Below are 14768 nucleotides of genomic sequence, written 5' to 3'. Positions count from 1 at the left end.
CGTGCAAAGGGGTCTCATGTGAGTTATGTGTGTGTCAGACCATGAACCCTAACTGAAGAACACGATTGTGAGTATGATGTCAGAGTTCACCACCAGCTTATCAGTTCAGGGCCTACAGATGTTCTCATGGGGGGGGCAGCAGAACAGAGCCTTTCTTAGACATAACAACCAGGGGAGGATAGCCGGCCAGCCAAGGCCACCCCGGGGAACCAGATTCCGATAGCAATAATTTGTAAAGTCTCGCTGGTGCTTCACAATGGCAAAGCCAAACATCCGAATTTAGGGTCTCCCGTCTGATCCGTGCGAACAACATTCTCCAAGGTCACACCATATCCATTCTGAGTCCGAGATCCGCTGCCCGTCCACGGTCCTTTTCCAGGATCGCATCCAGTCTGCGGCTCGGCTTCCGTATCATCTCAGTCTGAGTGTTGATCGCTCTGCAGATCCCATCATCCGTACCCAGCAGCCTCAAAGTTGCCAAAATGGCTGCCGGCAACTTCTGAAATTTCCGATAAGCCAGGTAGCCACCAACTCCAATAAGCAGAAAACTTATCATAAATCCAATCATGTACACATCTTCAACATCCTCGACTGACGGCGTCGTCAGACACACGGTCTTCTACTTCCATGTAGAATCCATTGTGTATCCAGCGAAGAATGTCCCCTCAGGACACAACGGTTCCCTTTACCCATTTTCCCAGTGGGAAAAATTTTATCAATTGGGTTGAGAGACCAGCTGACCAGATCCATAATTTGCAACTTCGGAAGCTATGCAAAGAAAGACTAAAAACACAGGACACAGACACTGAACAGGGAAGATAGGGAGGCAGGGAGACAGAGAAAGTGCGTCCTCCTCCTTCGAAGGGCAGAGCAGAAAACCTGTCTAATATCAATCAATCAAATGTTATTTGTATAGCACATTTCAGCAGCAAGGCATTTCAAAGTGCTTTACATGATTAAAAAAAACAGCACGTGACATTGAATAAACGGTAAGAAAGAGAGATTTTGAAAAAAAAAAAAGATTAAAAAAAGATAAAAACATTAAAACCCAGGCCTCTGTCCTTATCTGGTACTCAAACCCGATCTGGGACTTTAGTCAAAACGCCGTTTGACAAGGACTCCAACCTCTAGGACTTCAGTTAAACGCCATTTAATTCATAGAATCTAATAACTGTGTACATCAACTAGAGTGTAATAATGCAGTGGTTTTAAATGTGCTGAAATTATTTACATGAGAAAAAGGGGAATTATCCTTATTTACCCCATGGATTTTTTTAGGTCCACCAGCATATTAGGGGTGCACCGATGGTACTTTTTTGGCAAATTGCTCACTACTTGTCCTTATAAAGCCTGGCTTACCGATCCCAACATTGGCCGATAAGTTTGTTTTTTTTTTTTGTCTGAAATGTTGCTAAATATAGCAAAAAAGTGAATGAGTTTTTAAAAGTGGGGTGACTATTTTTAACTGCAAACATGACCTGGTGGGCCTCAAACCTTTCTCAAGGGAGAGCAGAAGAGTACAGTGTTTGATATTTGGATCCCTGCTTAGGTAGATGACATCCGGGGGTAAGATTGGCTTCACCCGTAAGTATTGACTGACCACTGATCTCCCAAAATTGAGGAAATCTGTGCTGATAAATCAGCTGGCGAATGAATCAGCTGGCTAATAAATCGGTGATCCCCTACTGGCTGTACAGTTTCTGGCTCTGGAAGGACTCCTCCTTGTTGAAAGGGTCCCAAAAACCTCTAAAGGGAGCAGAAAATGCATCCAAAATTTATTCCTATAATCCTATCATTTCAATTGTCCTGAGTTCATATGCAAGGCCAGCCCAATGTGGACATATCTAACATGAATTCACAACAGGCTTATAATGCTTCTGGGTTTTTCATTAGTGTGAATGCTGTAGTCACTCACACTCTTAAGTTCTCTTTCATGTGGATCTCTAATTTCAATATGGCTTAGTTTTATAAACACACAATATAGTTCAAGTTAGTTGTAGTTTTCCCTGATTAATTACCGTTTTTATTTCAGTTAAAAATGTTTTCTCAGTTTCAGGTTTCATTATTTGTTCATTTTAGTTAACTATAATAACTTTGATTTATACAGAACTTTAGTAGTTTATATGATAACAAGGGCCTAAATGAATGAGTATTCTATAAATTTTAGTCTTGTATCGTCATTTTAAAAATCAACAGGAAATCTGTGAAATCAAACTGGAGACTCAGGCTGCAATTGTAGAAAATGTTTATATGGATCTGGAGTAATTGCTAGTTTACTTCCTCTTGTAATACTGTACACCATGCACCACTTTTGCTTGCTTTACTTTACTTACTTCCTTTCTGCCATCCCTGGTTAACATCAGTGTTTTAAGTCTTTCTCTCTGTCTCCCATTACAGTCTGTTTGAAGATGAAGTGATGTCCTACGTCCCTCCTCATGCCTTACTTCTCCCCAGCTACTGCCAGTCACCTCGGGGATCCCCTGTTTCCTCCCCCCAGAACTCACCAGGTATCTTACTGACACATTACCAAATACAAAAAAAATGTTCCTGAAACTATCCGTCAGTCCCTCTTCCTGTCTCACTCTAGGAACTCAGCGAGCCAATGCCAGAGCCCCAGCTCCTTACAAGAGAGACTTTGAGGCAAAACTCCGCAACTTCTACAGAAAACTGGAAACTAAAGGCTATGGTCAAGGCCCTGGAAAGCTAAAGTGAGCTGAATTTATATCTGTGTGTATCTTGTTAGACTTCCTCACTTCATTTTGGTATATAGTTTGGGTTTCATGTTCATTTTTGTGCATATGAAGAGTGACTATCCGTCGGGACCATCTCTTGGAAGATGCTTTCAACCAGATCATGTGCTATTCCCGGAAGGACCTGCAGCGCAGCAAGTTCTATGTCAGTTTTGTTGGGGAGGAGGGGTGAGTAACTGAGATGGAAACCAATCTCGAAAAGAAAGTACAAGAGTAGAGGTTTAAGCATTAATCTGTGTGTGTGGGTGTGTGTGTGTTACAGCTTGGACTACAGTGGGCCTTCTAGGGAGTTCTTCTTCCTGGTTTCCAGGGAACTGTTCAACCCATATTATGGTCTGTTTGAATATTCAGCCAATGACACCTACACCGTTCAGATCAGCCCCATGTCGGCCTTTGTAGACAATCACCATGAATGGTAAGAATTGACACAAACACAAAAACACAAATTGTATTGAAATGAATGTCCCATAATGTAACTGATGCATGTCTGAGAGTTATCAGAAGTTATGGGAATTCCTACAGCCTGGAGGAATAGTTTAATGGTCCAAATGCTAGTTCTGATGCTCCATTTTAATCTTAGATAGAAGATTGGAAAAGTCTGAGGTCTACAGAGTGAAAAGAAATGGTGAGAGTATAGACCCCTGTGGTGCTCCTGTGCCTCTCGCTGCCTGGTCAGAAACACTACCCTTCAGTCATAACGTGTGTTCTGTTTGTCAGGTAGACATTAATCCAGGTGACTGTTGAGGTCTCCATCTGTATTTTGTGGAGTTACTGACGGGGCCAATCAGATTGAATTATGTTAAATGCATTAGAGAATTTAAAGAACATAATCCTCACAGTTCTCCCTGCTTACATGACAGTGGATTTGTTGAAGCAGATATATGATGGCATCTTCAACTCCAGAGAAATGAGCAGATTGCAGGGCAAGCATGCTTGCTTTCACAAGATGATCTGCAGCCTTGTTCTGATTCAGACTCTCCAGCTACTTCTTCACCTGACTTCCAGACATGGACTACTCAAGATGGTGGTGCCATTCTAGAACTTGATTGGCCCAGTCTAGTCAAAGAACCTTTTCTTCCAACAGACTGGGCCAACTTGTAATAAAACTGCACAATTTATCACTTGGACCATAATTATTTGCACCGGGTAATTTAATGCCAACTTTGCATTAAATTATCATAATTTACAAAATGATGCAAAATTGGCACTTTTAATGGACTTTTAATGCAACATTTAGAGCAACTTTGCATTAAAAGTATCATTATTTACCAAATGACACTTCATGACAACTGTCAAACATTCATAAAGACTTCTTTACGTTCATGACAGGGTCGTGTCAGTCTTATGCGCACCCCTTCAAATAAAGTGTTGCCCATTGTTTTATTACGAAGCTGAAGGCAACAGCAAAACACCAGCTCTTACGGCCAACTCTGTCTTCTTCCTCTGTTTGCTCATCACCTCTTCTGATTTCTATGTTCTGATCGTTTTCAATGGGCTCCAATTCAAATTAAAAAGGCTTAACGTTTCTCATCACTGTTTTGGATTCACTGTTCTGAATTTTAGAGAGGAAATTATCTAGCAACTCATCTACATCACTGCAACTTACAGATGAGGATAAAGAATAGATTTGATTACATTTTGATCACAGTGTTTCTCTCTGTAACATCAGTTATAGAGACAATGGAAATATTCACACTGATAATTAGATCCAGTATGTGACCTCGATTGTGTGTTGCTTGGTTTCCAAACATTTTCTGGGCCCCCCCTATGGATTACAAATAGGGAGAGTTAGACTCTTGCTGTCTTGTTGAACAATGTATGTGAGCAGGGGGAGGTGGGTGGGGCGATGCTGGGTGCGGACTTCCTGTTATACAACGCGTGTCTCTGGGTGGGGGGGGGGGGGGTTCCTAGAGACCCCCTATTATACTCTTCCATCCACTCAAACACTCATCCCACTCCACCCCCCTGAGTGCACACAGCGTTCATTGTTTTTTTTTTTGTGTTTTTTTTCATTCATCCATACCACTTCCTGCACCCCCTACCCCCCTGAAATGACACGGAACCCCCCACAGTTTGGGAATCTCTGAATTAGACCAAGATTATCAAGAATATCTCACAGGTTTGTGTTCACTACAGTCATAAGGCCGACTATCCATTTGTTTGTGTGCCTCAGGTTCCGTTTCAGTGGCCGCATTCTGGGTCTGGCTCTGATCCATCAGTATCTGCTGGATGCCTTCTTCACCAGACCCTTCTATAAAGGCCTTCTGCGCATGTATGTTTATCCAGAGTTAACCATGAATATAAGGAAAGCATTCACCAACATGCATTTTAATTGTTTACAATTTTTTTTTTTTATTGTAATGCTACGCTCACTGAAAGACCCAAAAACTCACATGAGTGCAGTCATTCATTGTTTGCCTTTTCTATTCTCCAGTCCCTGCGATCTGAGTGACCTGGAATATCTGGATGAGGAGTTCCACCAGTCTCTCCAGTGGATGAAGGACAATGATATAGAAGACATGCTTGACCTCACCTTTACTGTCAATGAGGAAGTGTTTGGACAGGTCAGACTCTGAGACTGCCTACATATTTAGATGCTTACTGCTATCTTGTTAACAAGTGATAGACTAGAAAACAATTAAAGTTTTTGGTCACAAATATAACTTTTTTTTTGGCTCAGATACACTTTATTTGACAGCAGTTAGACAGAAAAGTAGGTAATAAGAGAAGGGGAAGACATACGGCAAAGGTCATCAGGACTCGAAACTGTGACGTCCATGTAAGGATTGTGCTTTACGCCTGTGCCACCACAGCACCCTGTCATAAATATTTTTTTTCTGTGCAATGTGACTCCAAATTATTTAGAGACTACAAATCACCTGTTTGTAGATTATTTACTCGATGTTCAAAAGAAAATGCAGCTTGGAAAGCCGAAGTACCTAGGCGCAATGCTACTTGTAAAACAGGGTGGTGTTTGCAAAGCTGCCAATCCAAGACTGTCATTCATTTTCCTTGGCTATAAATGGTTTTACCCTCAAGACAAGAGATAAAACTGTAGCTTCTGGAGTCTTGCTGTTTCCACTGTGTGCATTAATGCATATTAAGATATATTTAGTGTTTGAGCTAATAAAACAAATATATTGTTCCATAGTATGTCGCATTAGTCAAAAAAAAATGGGAAAAAACAAACGAGACGCACTGCTGGGGGTAAGTCACATTTAACCTTTCAGAGTGAAAATTAAATGAGAAAATTCAGTGAATATTCTTGTCTTCTCCCATCTTAACTATACTACTGATGTTTCCAATTGGGGTGCAGTTTTCTGACTGAACGCTGGCTCTTCATCTTTAAAAAGCCTGACCTGAGAATTCTGGTTGAAAGCATTGGTCGATTGCTGATCTCCCAAAATTAAGGAAATGGGGGGCTGATTTATCAGTGCACCCTTTGTTCCCAAACCCAGCTCCACTAGCTTGTGGATTCTGTTTTTGAAAGTGGCTAAAGCATTATTACATCTGTCCGTCTGTCTTTCAGACTCAAACACAGATTTAGCATTGAGCTAGACATGGTTTTTGTAGATCACAGAACGGGAGCTGAAACCTGGTGGAGGGAACATCCCAGTCTCAGAGAAGAACAAGAAAGAGTACATCGAGCGGATGGTGAAGTGGAGGATAGAGCGAGGAGTCGTCCAGCAGACTGAAAGCCTGGTCAGAGGTTTTTATGAGGTGGGGTGTGTCGACCTTGTAAAAACAAAACAGTTTGTTCCAGACATTTCAATTTTACAGGACATTTATTACCTTTACAATATATGTTTCTCTTCAGGTGGTGGATGCGAGATTGGTGTCTGTGTTTGATGCCAGGGAGCTGGAGCTGGTCATTGCTGGCACTGCTGAGATTGACTTATCAGACTGGAGGAGCAATACTGAATACAGAGGAGGTACACAGGGATCAATAAAGTAATCTCTGAAAGATTATGGATTTAGATTTATTTTTTTCCAGTTCTGGATCAAATAATGAAAAATTACAGTATGGAAATTTACAGATTTTATTTCCTATTCTTCATTCTCACCTTTATTCCTTGTGTCCTTCCTTTCTTGTATATTTTCTTACCTGCCCGTCATCACTATTTCTTCTTCTGTCTTGTACTTCTGTCACTTCTTCATTTCTCCCTTAATTTTTTTCTGACTTACTCATAAGTAAAATGATTTTCTATTTTCCTCTTTTCATTCCTTAATTGTGTCGATGTCAAATTTATTTATATAGCACTTTAAAAACAGGTTTAAAACGGCGCCAAACCCTGTACGAAAAGTGATAAGTTGATAAAAAGAAAAAGAAAATAATACAACAAAAATGTATAATGTTAAAATAATAAGAGTAATGATAATAAGTAAACAAAAACAAAAAACATCACAACTGAATAACTAAAGTATCAGGCCTCAATTAAATGCCAAAAAATAAAAATGAGTTTTAAGAATTGATTTAAAATGATCCAGGCTGCGGGCAGATCTGGAAAGGAAGATTATTGCATAGAACAGGAACAGCAATGGAGAAGACCCGATCTCCTTTTTTCTTAAGGGTAGTCTGAGGGACTTTCAGTAACAGCTGATTATTTGATCTTAAAGTTATGGACACAGAATGAAGTTTCAAAAGATCTGAAAATAAGGAATGGCTAACCTGTTTAAAACTTTATAAGTTTTTAAAAGAATCTTAAAATCTATTCAATATGAAACTGGCAGCCAGTGTAAGGAGGCCAATAAGGGCCTTATTCGGTCACACTTCCAGGTGACTAAGAAGCCAAGCTGCTGCATTCTGGATCACTTGAAGATGCTGTATCAGGGTTTCAACCATTACCTTTACATAAAAATTACAATTACTAAGATTCCTGGCTGAAATCCGACAGAACGGAGCCGAAGAACCAAGTATCGTGTCTGGATTTTTAGTGTGAAGGTTTTGACCAAATAATATGATTTGAGTTTTGCTATGATTGAGATGAAGAAAATTTAGTTCCATCCATAATCTAACTTCAGCTCTTCTTTGTCTTTTTTCACTCCTTCCTTGTGTGTTTCCTCTTTATCTCATCTCCTTCCTTTCTTTCAGCTCCATCTGTCAGTTTCTGCTTTTTTTCTGGTTGCATATATAATGCCATACATATGGAACCATATGTTCCAGTGTGTCTGCGTACACTGAACCATATTTGTAGTTTTGCATTTTAACTTAGTGAGCACAACTGGGAAGTCTTGGGTACTGAAAGGCATGGAACTTTGATATGACATATGTATACAGACCCAGACCATAATGACACAATGGGGTGTGTTGTTTTCAGGTTACCATGACAACCATATTGTTATCCGGTGGTTCTGGGCTGCAGTGGAGAGGTTCAACAATGAGCAGAGATTACGACTCTTGCAGGTAGGCTAGTTTGTACATGGGAATGTAGCAGATGCCAAGCTAAATATCAGTATAGTACAATATTTATATAGATAATTTCATTCTTAAAGTAAAGAACATGTATTTTTAATGTTCACTGGGCATATACTATATGCCCAAAATACTATATGTATTTTGGGCATATAGTATAAGAAATATGCACCAACAGTTCTTTCCATTTTAAGATTCAGATTTTCTGATCATCTGAACTGTAATCCAAAATCATTGAGTAATGTGTAATGAATCTATAATGAGATTCACTCTTCAGACAAAATAATAAAGAAACTTTAACTAAAATGTATTTGTTTTCCACACTAATTCTGGTCCCTCTTTGTCTCCATATATTGAGTTTGTGACAGGAACATCAAGCATTCCATACGAGGGCTTCGCTTCACTGCGTGGCAGTAATGGACCACGCAGGTTCTGTGTGGAAAAGTGGGGAAAGATCACCTCACTGCCCAGGTGCCTGATCTTGATGACATTTTAATCCAGTTTAATTAGGGCTGAGAAACTTTAGTCCTCAAATCTAAGACACATGATTCAGATAATTGAATCATCTCCTTTCCTGTCCACCAATTTTAGCAGGTGTTTGAAAAACAAAAGACACCTTGACAATTAGAGTTGCAATTCCTTAAGGAGGTCCAATGGTTCTTTAAGAATAATTAAAAACCAAAACCCAACCATAATTATATTGCTCCTCTTGGTCTTATAGGGACATCTACAAGGTTCACAGTAGGTCTGGACAATATGGGTTAAAAATGTATCAAAATATTAGCACTGTATATTGGTCGATATTGATAGTGTAAAACTTAACTATTAATTAGTTTTAAGTTTTAAATATCTGGAAATACTGCTAAATTGGTGGTGTGAGATTTCTTGTTTTATCCACAGCTTTTGCTTTAGCTTTTAAGCAGTTTTGAATCACGGCGATGAAACCTTAAACTGCTGCTGTGCAAGTTACTCAACATGGTTGTTGCTTGGTAATCAAAGAGTGAGTGAATTAGAAATGCCACTCACCTAGTTTAGCTGCCCATGATACGTTAAGTGGCTAAAGTCTTTCCTCTACCTACATCCCCAGAATGAGGTGCAATACTATATTGGAGTTCAGTAAAATTACTGACAATTCCATCAGAAGTATGTATAACTGACATGTCTGTCATAACATATGTTGTTACTGATTTATTGTCCAAACCCATTTTACAGAAATTAAATGATACTAAATTAAAAATGACTGACTTGGTGGTTGAATTGAAAGAACAGGTTGAATACATTTCTGGTAATTAGTTTGAGTATATCTACACCAGCTTGGCTCTATGTATGGACCCTTGCAGCGTGACATCATCTGCGCAAGATCCCACCCCCCATCTCCCTGCTGGGGGTCAAAAAGCTGCTGGCTGACGATGACCATCATTAGTTTTAGCTGTTATCAACATAATGCACTAAATCTTAAATGTATACTTGATAAACAAAAAAAGGGATACAGTGTTTTAAATTAAAAATAAAATAGCAGGGGATGGAAGTAGTTCAGTTATTATTACTTGACTTGGACAACCATAACATGTAGATGTCATGTGGAATTATGTGTGTCTTTATTCAGTTACAAAAAAAAAATCTAAACACAAACTCTGTCAAATCAAATTCAAATAAAAAAATGCTTTATTGATTCCAAAGGAAAATTAAATGTTGTTTTAACTTGTAATTTCAAGTTTTCAGAGTTCTTTGAAGACTTGGATCTTGAATACTATCTATCCACCTTTTACCCCCTTCAGACCAACTCACAGCCATTTACTGCACCCTAACAACCGAATAAGACTTTATTTATTTATCACTGATATACCACTCCTATTTTATGTTCTAGAAACATAATGACAAACAAAAGTACTTATGTCTTAACACACAACATTAATGGTTAAGACTACTTAACATAATTTAGACTCCACACCTTTACTTGGAGAAAAGGTGATCCCAGTAGATAAACTATGAATTCCTTATAGAAAACATGAGAACCTATTGATCAAAGCCGTTTGTAAAACCAGTAAATGAAAATTAAGTTCTAAATATTGTTAATGCTGGAAAAATAAAACATCCTCTCACTATAATGACATTGATATGCTATTGGTAGTGTTGAAGAAGATTTTAGGTTACAATATTTCTTAAGAAAACTCTTTGCCTCGATCTTCTTCGATCCCAGATTCTCCCGGCAGACTGCGTGTAGCCACACAGAAAACGAGTGTAGACGTCACAGAATTAGAGTTTAATCCAATAGAAGACAACGCATGAAATTACAACAGAAACTGCAGAACAACAGAGACATACATTCATTTACCTGACACAAATGGAAAAGAAGAAGGAAAGAAAGAAAGAAAAGCAAAGACGTCTTTGGAGAATTGCAAGAGCAAATCTGATTCGTTACTTCTGTGTAGGAAGTTTTATAGTAAAGGAGTATTCTTGTCTTTAATTTATTCAAATAAGGCATACCTTTGCTCATCCAACCAGAAGCTATCTCTGACCTTTTTAAAACTCCTAGCAAGTCACGATCTAAGACCATTTGTCTCCATTGTTTAAAGAAAGTGAGAGCAGAGACTCTCCTGAACTCCTGCTGTTTTATGACTTTTCACAAATGAGTGTGAAAGCTGGAACTTCTCCTGATTGTTTCCCACACAGACAAATGGCAGTTCAAAAGATCTTAGCAAACTATCTGCTGTAACTACAAGTAACATAAAGGTCAATAGGCCAGAATAAGTTACTGATTTTAAAACTATAATTAGGCTATTTCAATCAAGACATGCTAAGTTTCAAAACTAGCACACTTTAAATTTATTGTCTTAACAGTAGAAAAGTACTTCAGGGTATTTTTAAGAAATCTACAGGAGAGAGAATCTACAACAACTTTTGGATACTATTACCTCATAATTCATTACAATTAAAAGCTGGCTTGATATGAATACGTTTTGCCCCAAGGACACAACAGAGGCAGATGTATTGGGAATTGAATAGACAAGCCACCGATTGTAGGACTAAATCCTACCACCATCGCCACCATCATTCCTAAATTACGTGCATTTTCCAGACACGTAGTGTGATTTTATAGTACAATCAAGTGACTGTTACCTTCAGTTATTAAAATGCTTTGTCTCAAAAACAATTTTAAAAAAAGTTCATTAAAAAAATTTGACTTTGCAATGTCTGATGCCTTGCAATTAGCTTCTGTCTAAGAATTTCCCTCCTTTCCCACAGTCTTCTTTCAGCACATCATCACATAACTGCCATTTACAACTGTCCTTAGGAGTGTTGCTGTTACCTGAGTGAAGTCGCCCCCCCCCACCTTATTCAAATCAGACAAAATTGGTGTCAAACGTTTGTGCTGGTTTGTGCAGCAAAAATTTTCGTTTGTGCCGCTATAATTTTAAAGATATGAAGAAATGTTTCTAGAGGTCATCAAAGGTCAACCAGCCCCCCACCTTCTTCAAATCAGACAAAATGGGTGTCAATCAACTCGGCTATTTTTGTGCTGGTTTGTGTAGCAAAAATTTTTGTTTGTGTTGCTTTGGCTTTGAAGATATTAATGAAAGTGTAAAGGTTAAAAGGTCAACCAGCCCCCCCACTTTTTTGAAATCAAACAAAATTGGTGTCAAATGTTTGTGCTACATTTGTGCTGGTTGACCTCTATAAACTACTATTAATCTTTAAAAAGATAGCAGTACAAACGAAAATCTTTGCTGCACAAACGTAGCACAAACGTTTGACACCAATTTTGTCTGATTTGAAGAAGGTGGGGGGGGGCAACTTCACTCAGGTGTTGCTGTTTGTATAAAAAGCTCTGCAGACTTGCAGTTCCACTATATGTTTGCTCATTACTGCTGCTGCTACTCTGGTGGAGCTGTGTGAGGGAGGGGTGGTCTGTATGGTGGGAGCTCAGCTGGGGAATGAAGTGTCAAGGTGGAGCTTTTGGTTAATAGGCAGCACTTTGTATGAGCAGGCATTTAGTCACCTCCTGCCAAACGTAATTTGTCTAGTTTCAATCTCTAACTGTGCCGTCTGTTTTTTTTTCTGCAGAGCTCACACATGTTTCAATCGATTGGACCTGCCACCATACCAGTCCTTCTCTATGTTGTATGATAAGCTGCTGACTGCTGTGGAAGAGACCAGCACCTTTGGGCTAGAATGAGATGCTGTCTTTGTCTGGCCCAGTTTTCTATAGCACTTTTTAACCTGCTTTTGGTAAAGAGAAGAGGCCATGCTAGAAGAGAAGACATTGCCCTTTCGTCAGTCTTCAGCATCCCCAAAACTGTTTTTTACTCAAAGGGTGATTTAAAAGCCTTGATTGGTGAAAACCTAATGACCCAGTTTTAAAGCATTTAGTTAAAAAGCACCGTCTGGTAACGTTCAGTGATTGGTTGGTAGGCAACATCAAGTCCAAGACCTCAGTCAAAAACGAGAAAGACCGATTAGAATATACTTTACTACTCAGTCTGAAAATGACTTTGCCTCAGATATTTTAAATCAAGACTGAGCTTTTGAAATGACTCCACTGAAAAAGTAAATGCTTTATGTTGCACTCCTATATTTTGCACGCTTTCACTTGTAACACTAGAGAAATGAAGCCCTGCACTGCCTTCAGGACTGACATCAGTGCTGCCAAGCCCTGACCATTCAGACACCTCTTTTTACACATTACAGAAGGGAAGTAAGTTTTTTGTTTCAAAAGCTAAGTTTTTTTTTTCTTTTTATGGTTTGAATGACTTATCAAAATACAAGACTGCCCAGCAAAAGCAATTCCAAGTACAGCAACTATTTGGAGCTGCCCAATTTAGAAACTGCATGTGTAGATTTCAAAAGCATTTAGAGTTCTTTATGCTGTATCTCAAACATTTGTGGGAATTTCTAATTGAACCTAAAAGCTAACAGTTAATTTTGGATTCTAGTTAGGAGATTTTGTATTAAATTTCAGTATTTTCCATGACAATAGAGGATTTTCTTTCTCGGAAGGATCTGAATGTAACCAGCCTTAGCCTTCAAAATAATTAATTACCATATAATTGTGTTAATTGGTTGAAGTGAACATTAGATGGAATTTGAAGTTTCTTATGTCATGATGTATAACCTCCTTTCCATTAGATTTAAAACTGTCTTAATACATCCTTCAGTGTGTTATACACACTATTAATCAACTGTAAAAAATTTGATCTTCAACAAAGCAAATGCTGGGATTGCCTTTGGAAGAAATGAGTGCATTGTGAATTATTTAACAGGAAAACAAGCTACAGTTAGAGACGGACATCAAAAGCATTGATTAACTGATACATCAATGTATCAGTTAAACACCGTCTGGTACATGGTTGTCTATATTTTCAACCATGTAATTCGCTTAGAGCTACAGACAACAGCTGCAGTCTCTAAATCTCAGGATCATAAGATATTTTCAAAATATAAATGTGGAATAATTTTATTTTTGAAAAGTTTGATTTTCACTGAGATCAAAAGTAATAAGAAAATTTTATTGTTTTAGGAAATGTTTAATTTCATCCTGTCACAGCCATGTTGTGAGAAGAAGCAAACATATTTAATTCCAACTTTATGAGCAAAAGTACACTTGAAGTTCATCATTCAATTTGTGGAGAAAATCATCCACAAACTAAAATCTTTAAAGTGGCTATGTCATTTGAAACCCTTCTTTTTCATATCCAAATACTTCTCTTATAAAGTAGACCTGCAATGCTTTGGTCTGAATTACTCATTTTAGCTCCACATACCCTGTTCTGAAGCACCTTTTAAAGCAACTTGTTTTGCGGTTTGTTTTCTCGGGGGGCGGGGGTTAATGTGTATTAGACATTTCATGCCCTGCTCCTTCTTCCTTCATTGTGTGTTCCACTCCACGCCATTCTGCCCTGTTTGTAGTTTTGATTCCAGCAATACAGTTATTTACCAATAGATACACTTTTTATTCCCAAGTTTATTAAAGGTGTCAACAACAGAAGATTTGCCCATCCAGCCTTCCATGCTGGAGCCAGAGTCTGACCCGGAGCAGGATAATGGGGAAAACAAACCACCAGAGCCTTTCCTTCAGATGAATACATTGCAATGGTGTAATTTTCTATTTACACTTTCTCCATCCATACCAACTACCTACAATATGGAGCGTAATTTAACCATAATGTCCATGCATGTCATTAAAATTCTAATGCAACCAACAATATTGATAAAGTCAGCAAATGCTCGACATAATTAATGAGTTAGCTAACAGGATGTGTTCTCCAAGACAAATATGGCAAAAACAAAGCCACATTTTTTGAAATGTATATATCAGGGTTTCCCCCAGTGTATTACAGGCCTGGCGGCCCACCATCCTTTACTAGCGCCACTCCCAGGCTAAGCCTTTCTTGTTTGTTTTTAGGAAAATAATTTTGAAAATTTTTTTTTTTATGGTGCTGCTGCTGACTTAATTTGGATTAAACAAAAGTGCAAATAATTGATATTCATTTTAATTGTATATTTTGATTTGTTTTTAAGACTAGTTGTGGGTTTAAGTAGTGTTTCACTGGTGATGTTTTCCCATAACTTATAATTACCGAGTGATATTTTTACAATTCCTGTCA

General features: G+C 38.4%; 1 protein-coding gene across 1 annotated transcript in view; it reads left to right on the top strand.

Moving 5' to 3' along the window:
* The window catches only part of LOC106942508 (E3 ubiquitin-protein ligase HECW2-like), a gene marked incomplete at its 5' end in the record, with an annotated part of 25026 nt that extends 10594 nt beyond the window's left edge, over nt 1–14432 (top strand). The window contains 11 exons of the mRNA XM_015025793.1: nt 2398–2507; nt 2588–2708; nt 2805–2918; nt 3013–3165; nt 4924–5022; nt 5185–5314; nt 6324–6470; nt 6568–6682; nt 8069–8154; nt 8522–8634; nt 12229–14432. Coding sequence (XP_014881279.1) covers nt 2398–2507; nt 2588–2708; nt 2805–2918; nt 3013–3165; nt 4924–5022; nt 5185–5314; nt 6324–6470; nt 6568–6682; nt 8069–8154; nt 8522–8634; nt 12229–12340 — 1300 coding nt within the window. The remainder of the gene's footprint in view (nt 1–2397; nt 2508–2587; nt 2709–2804; nt 2919–3012; nt 3166–4923; nt 5023–5184; nt 5315–6323; nt 6471–6567; nt 6683–8068; nt 8155–8521; nt 8635–12228) is intronic.
* Between the last annotated feature and the right edge of the window lie 336 nt (nt 14433–14768).

Source organism: Poecilia latipinna, unplaced genomic scaffold (genome assembly GCF_001443285.1).
Source record: "Poecilia latipinna isolate Pla-1442-1.1 unplaced genomic scaffold, P_latipinna-1.0 Scaffold4327, whole genome shotgun sequence".
Taxonomy (NCBI): domain Eukaryota; kingdom Metazoa; phylum Chordata; class Actinopteri; order Cyprinodontiformes; family Poeciliidae; genus Poecilia; species Poecilia latipinna.
Note: the sequence above shows the minus strand (reverse complement) of the source record. Positions and strands in the feature narration are given on the sequence as shown.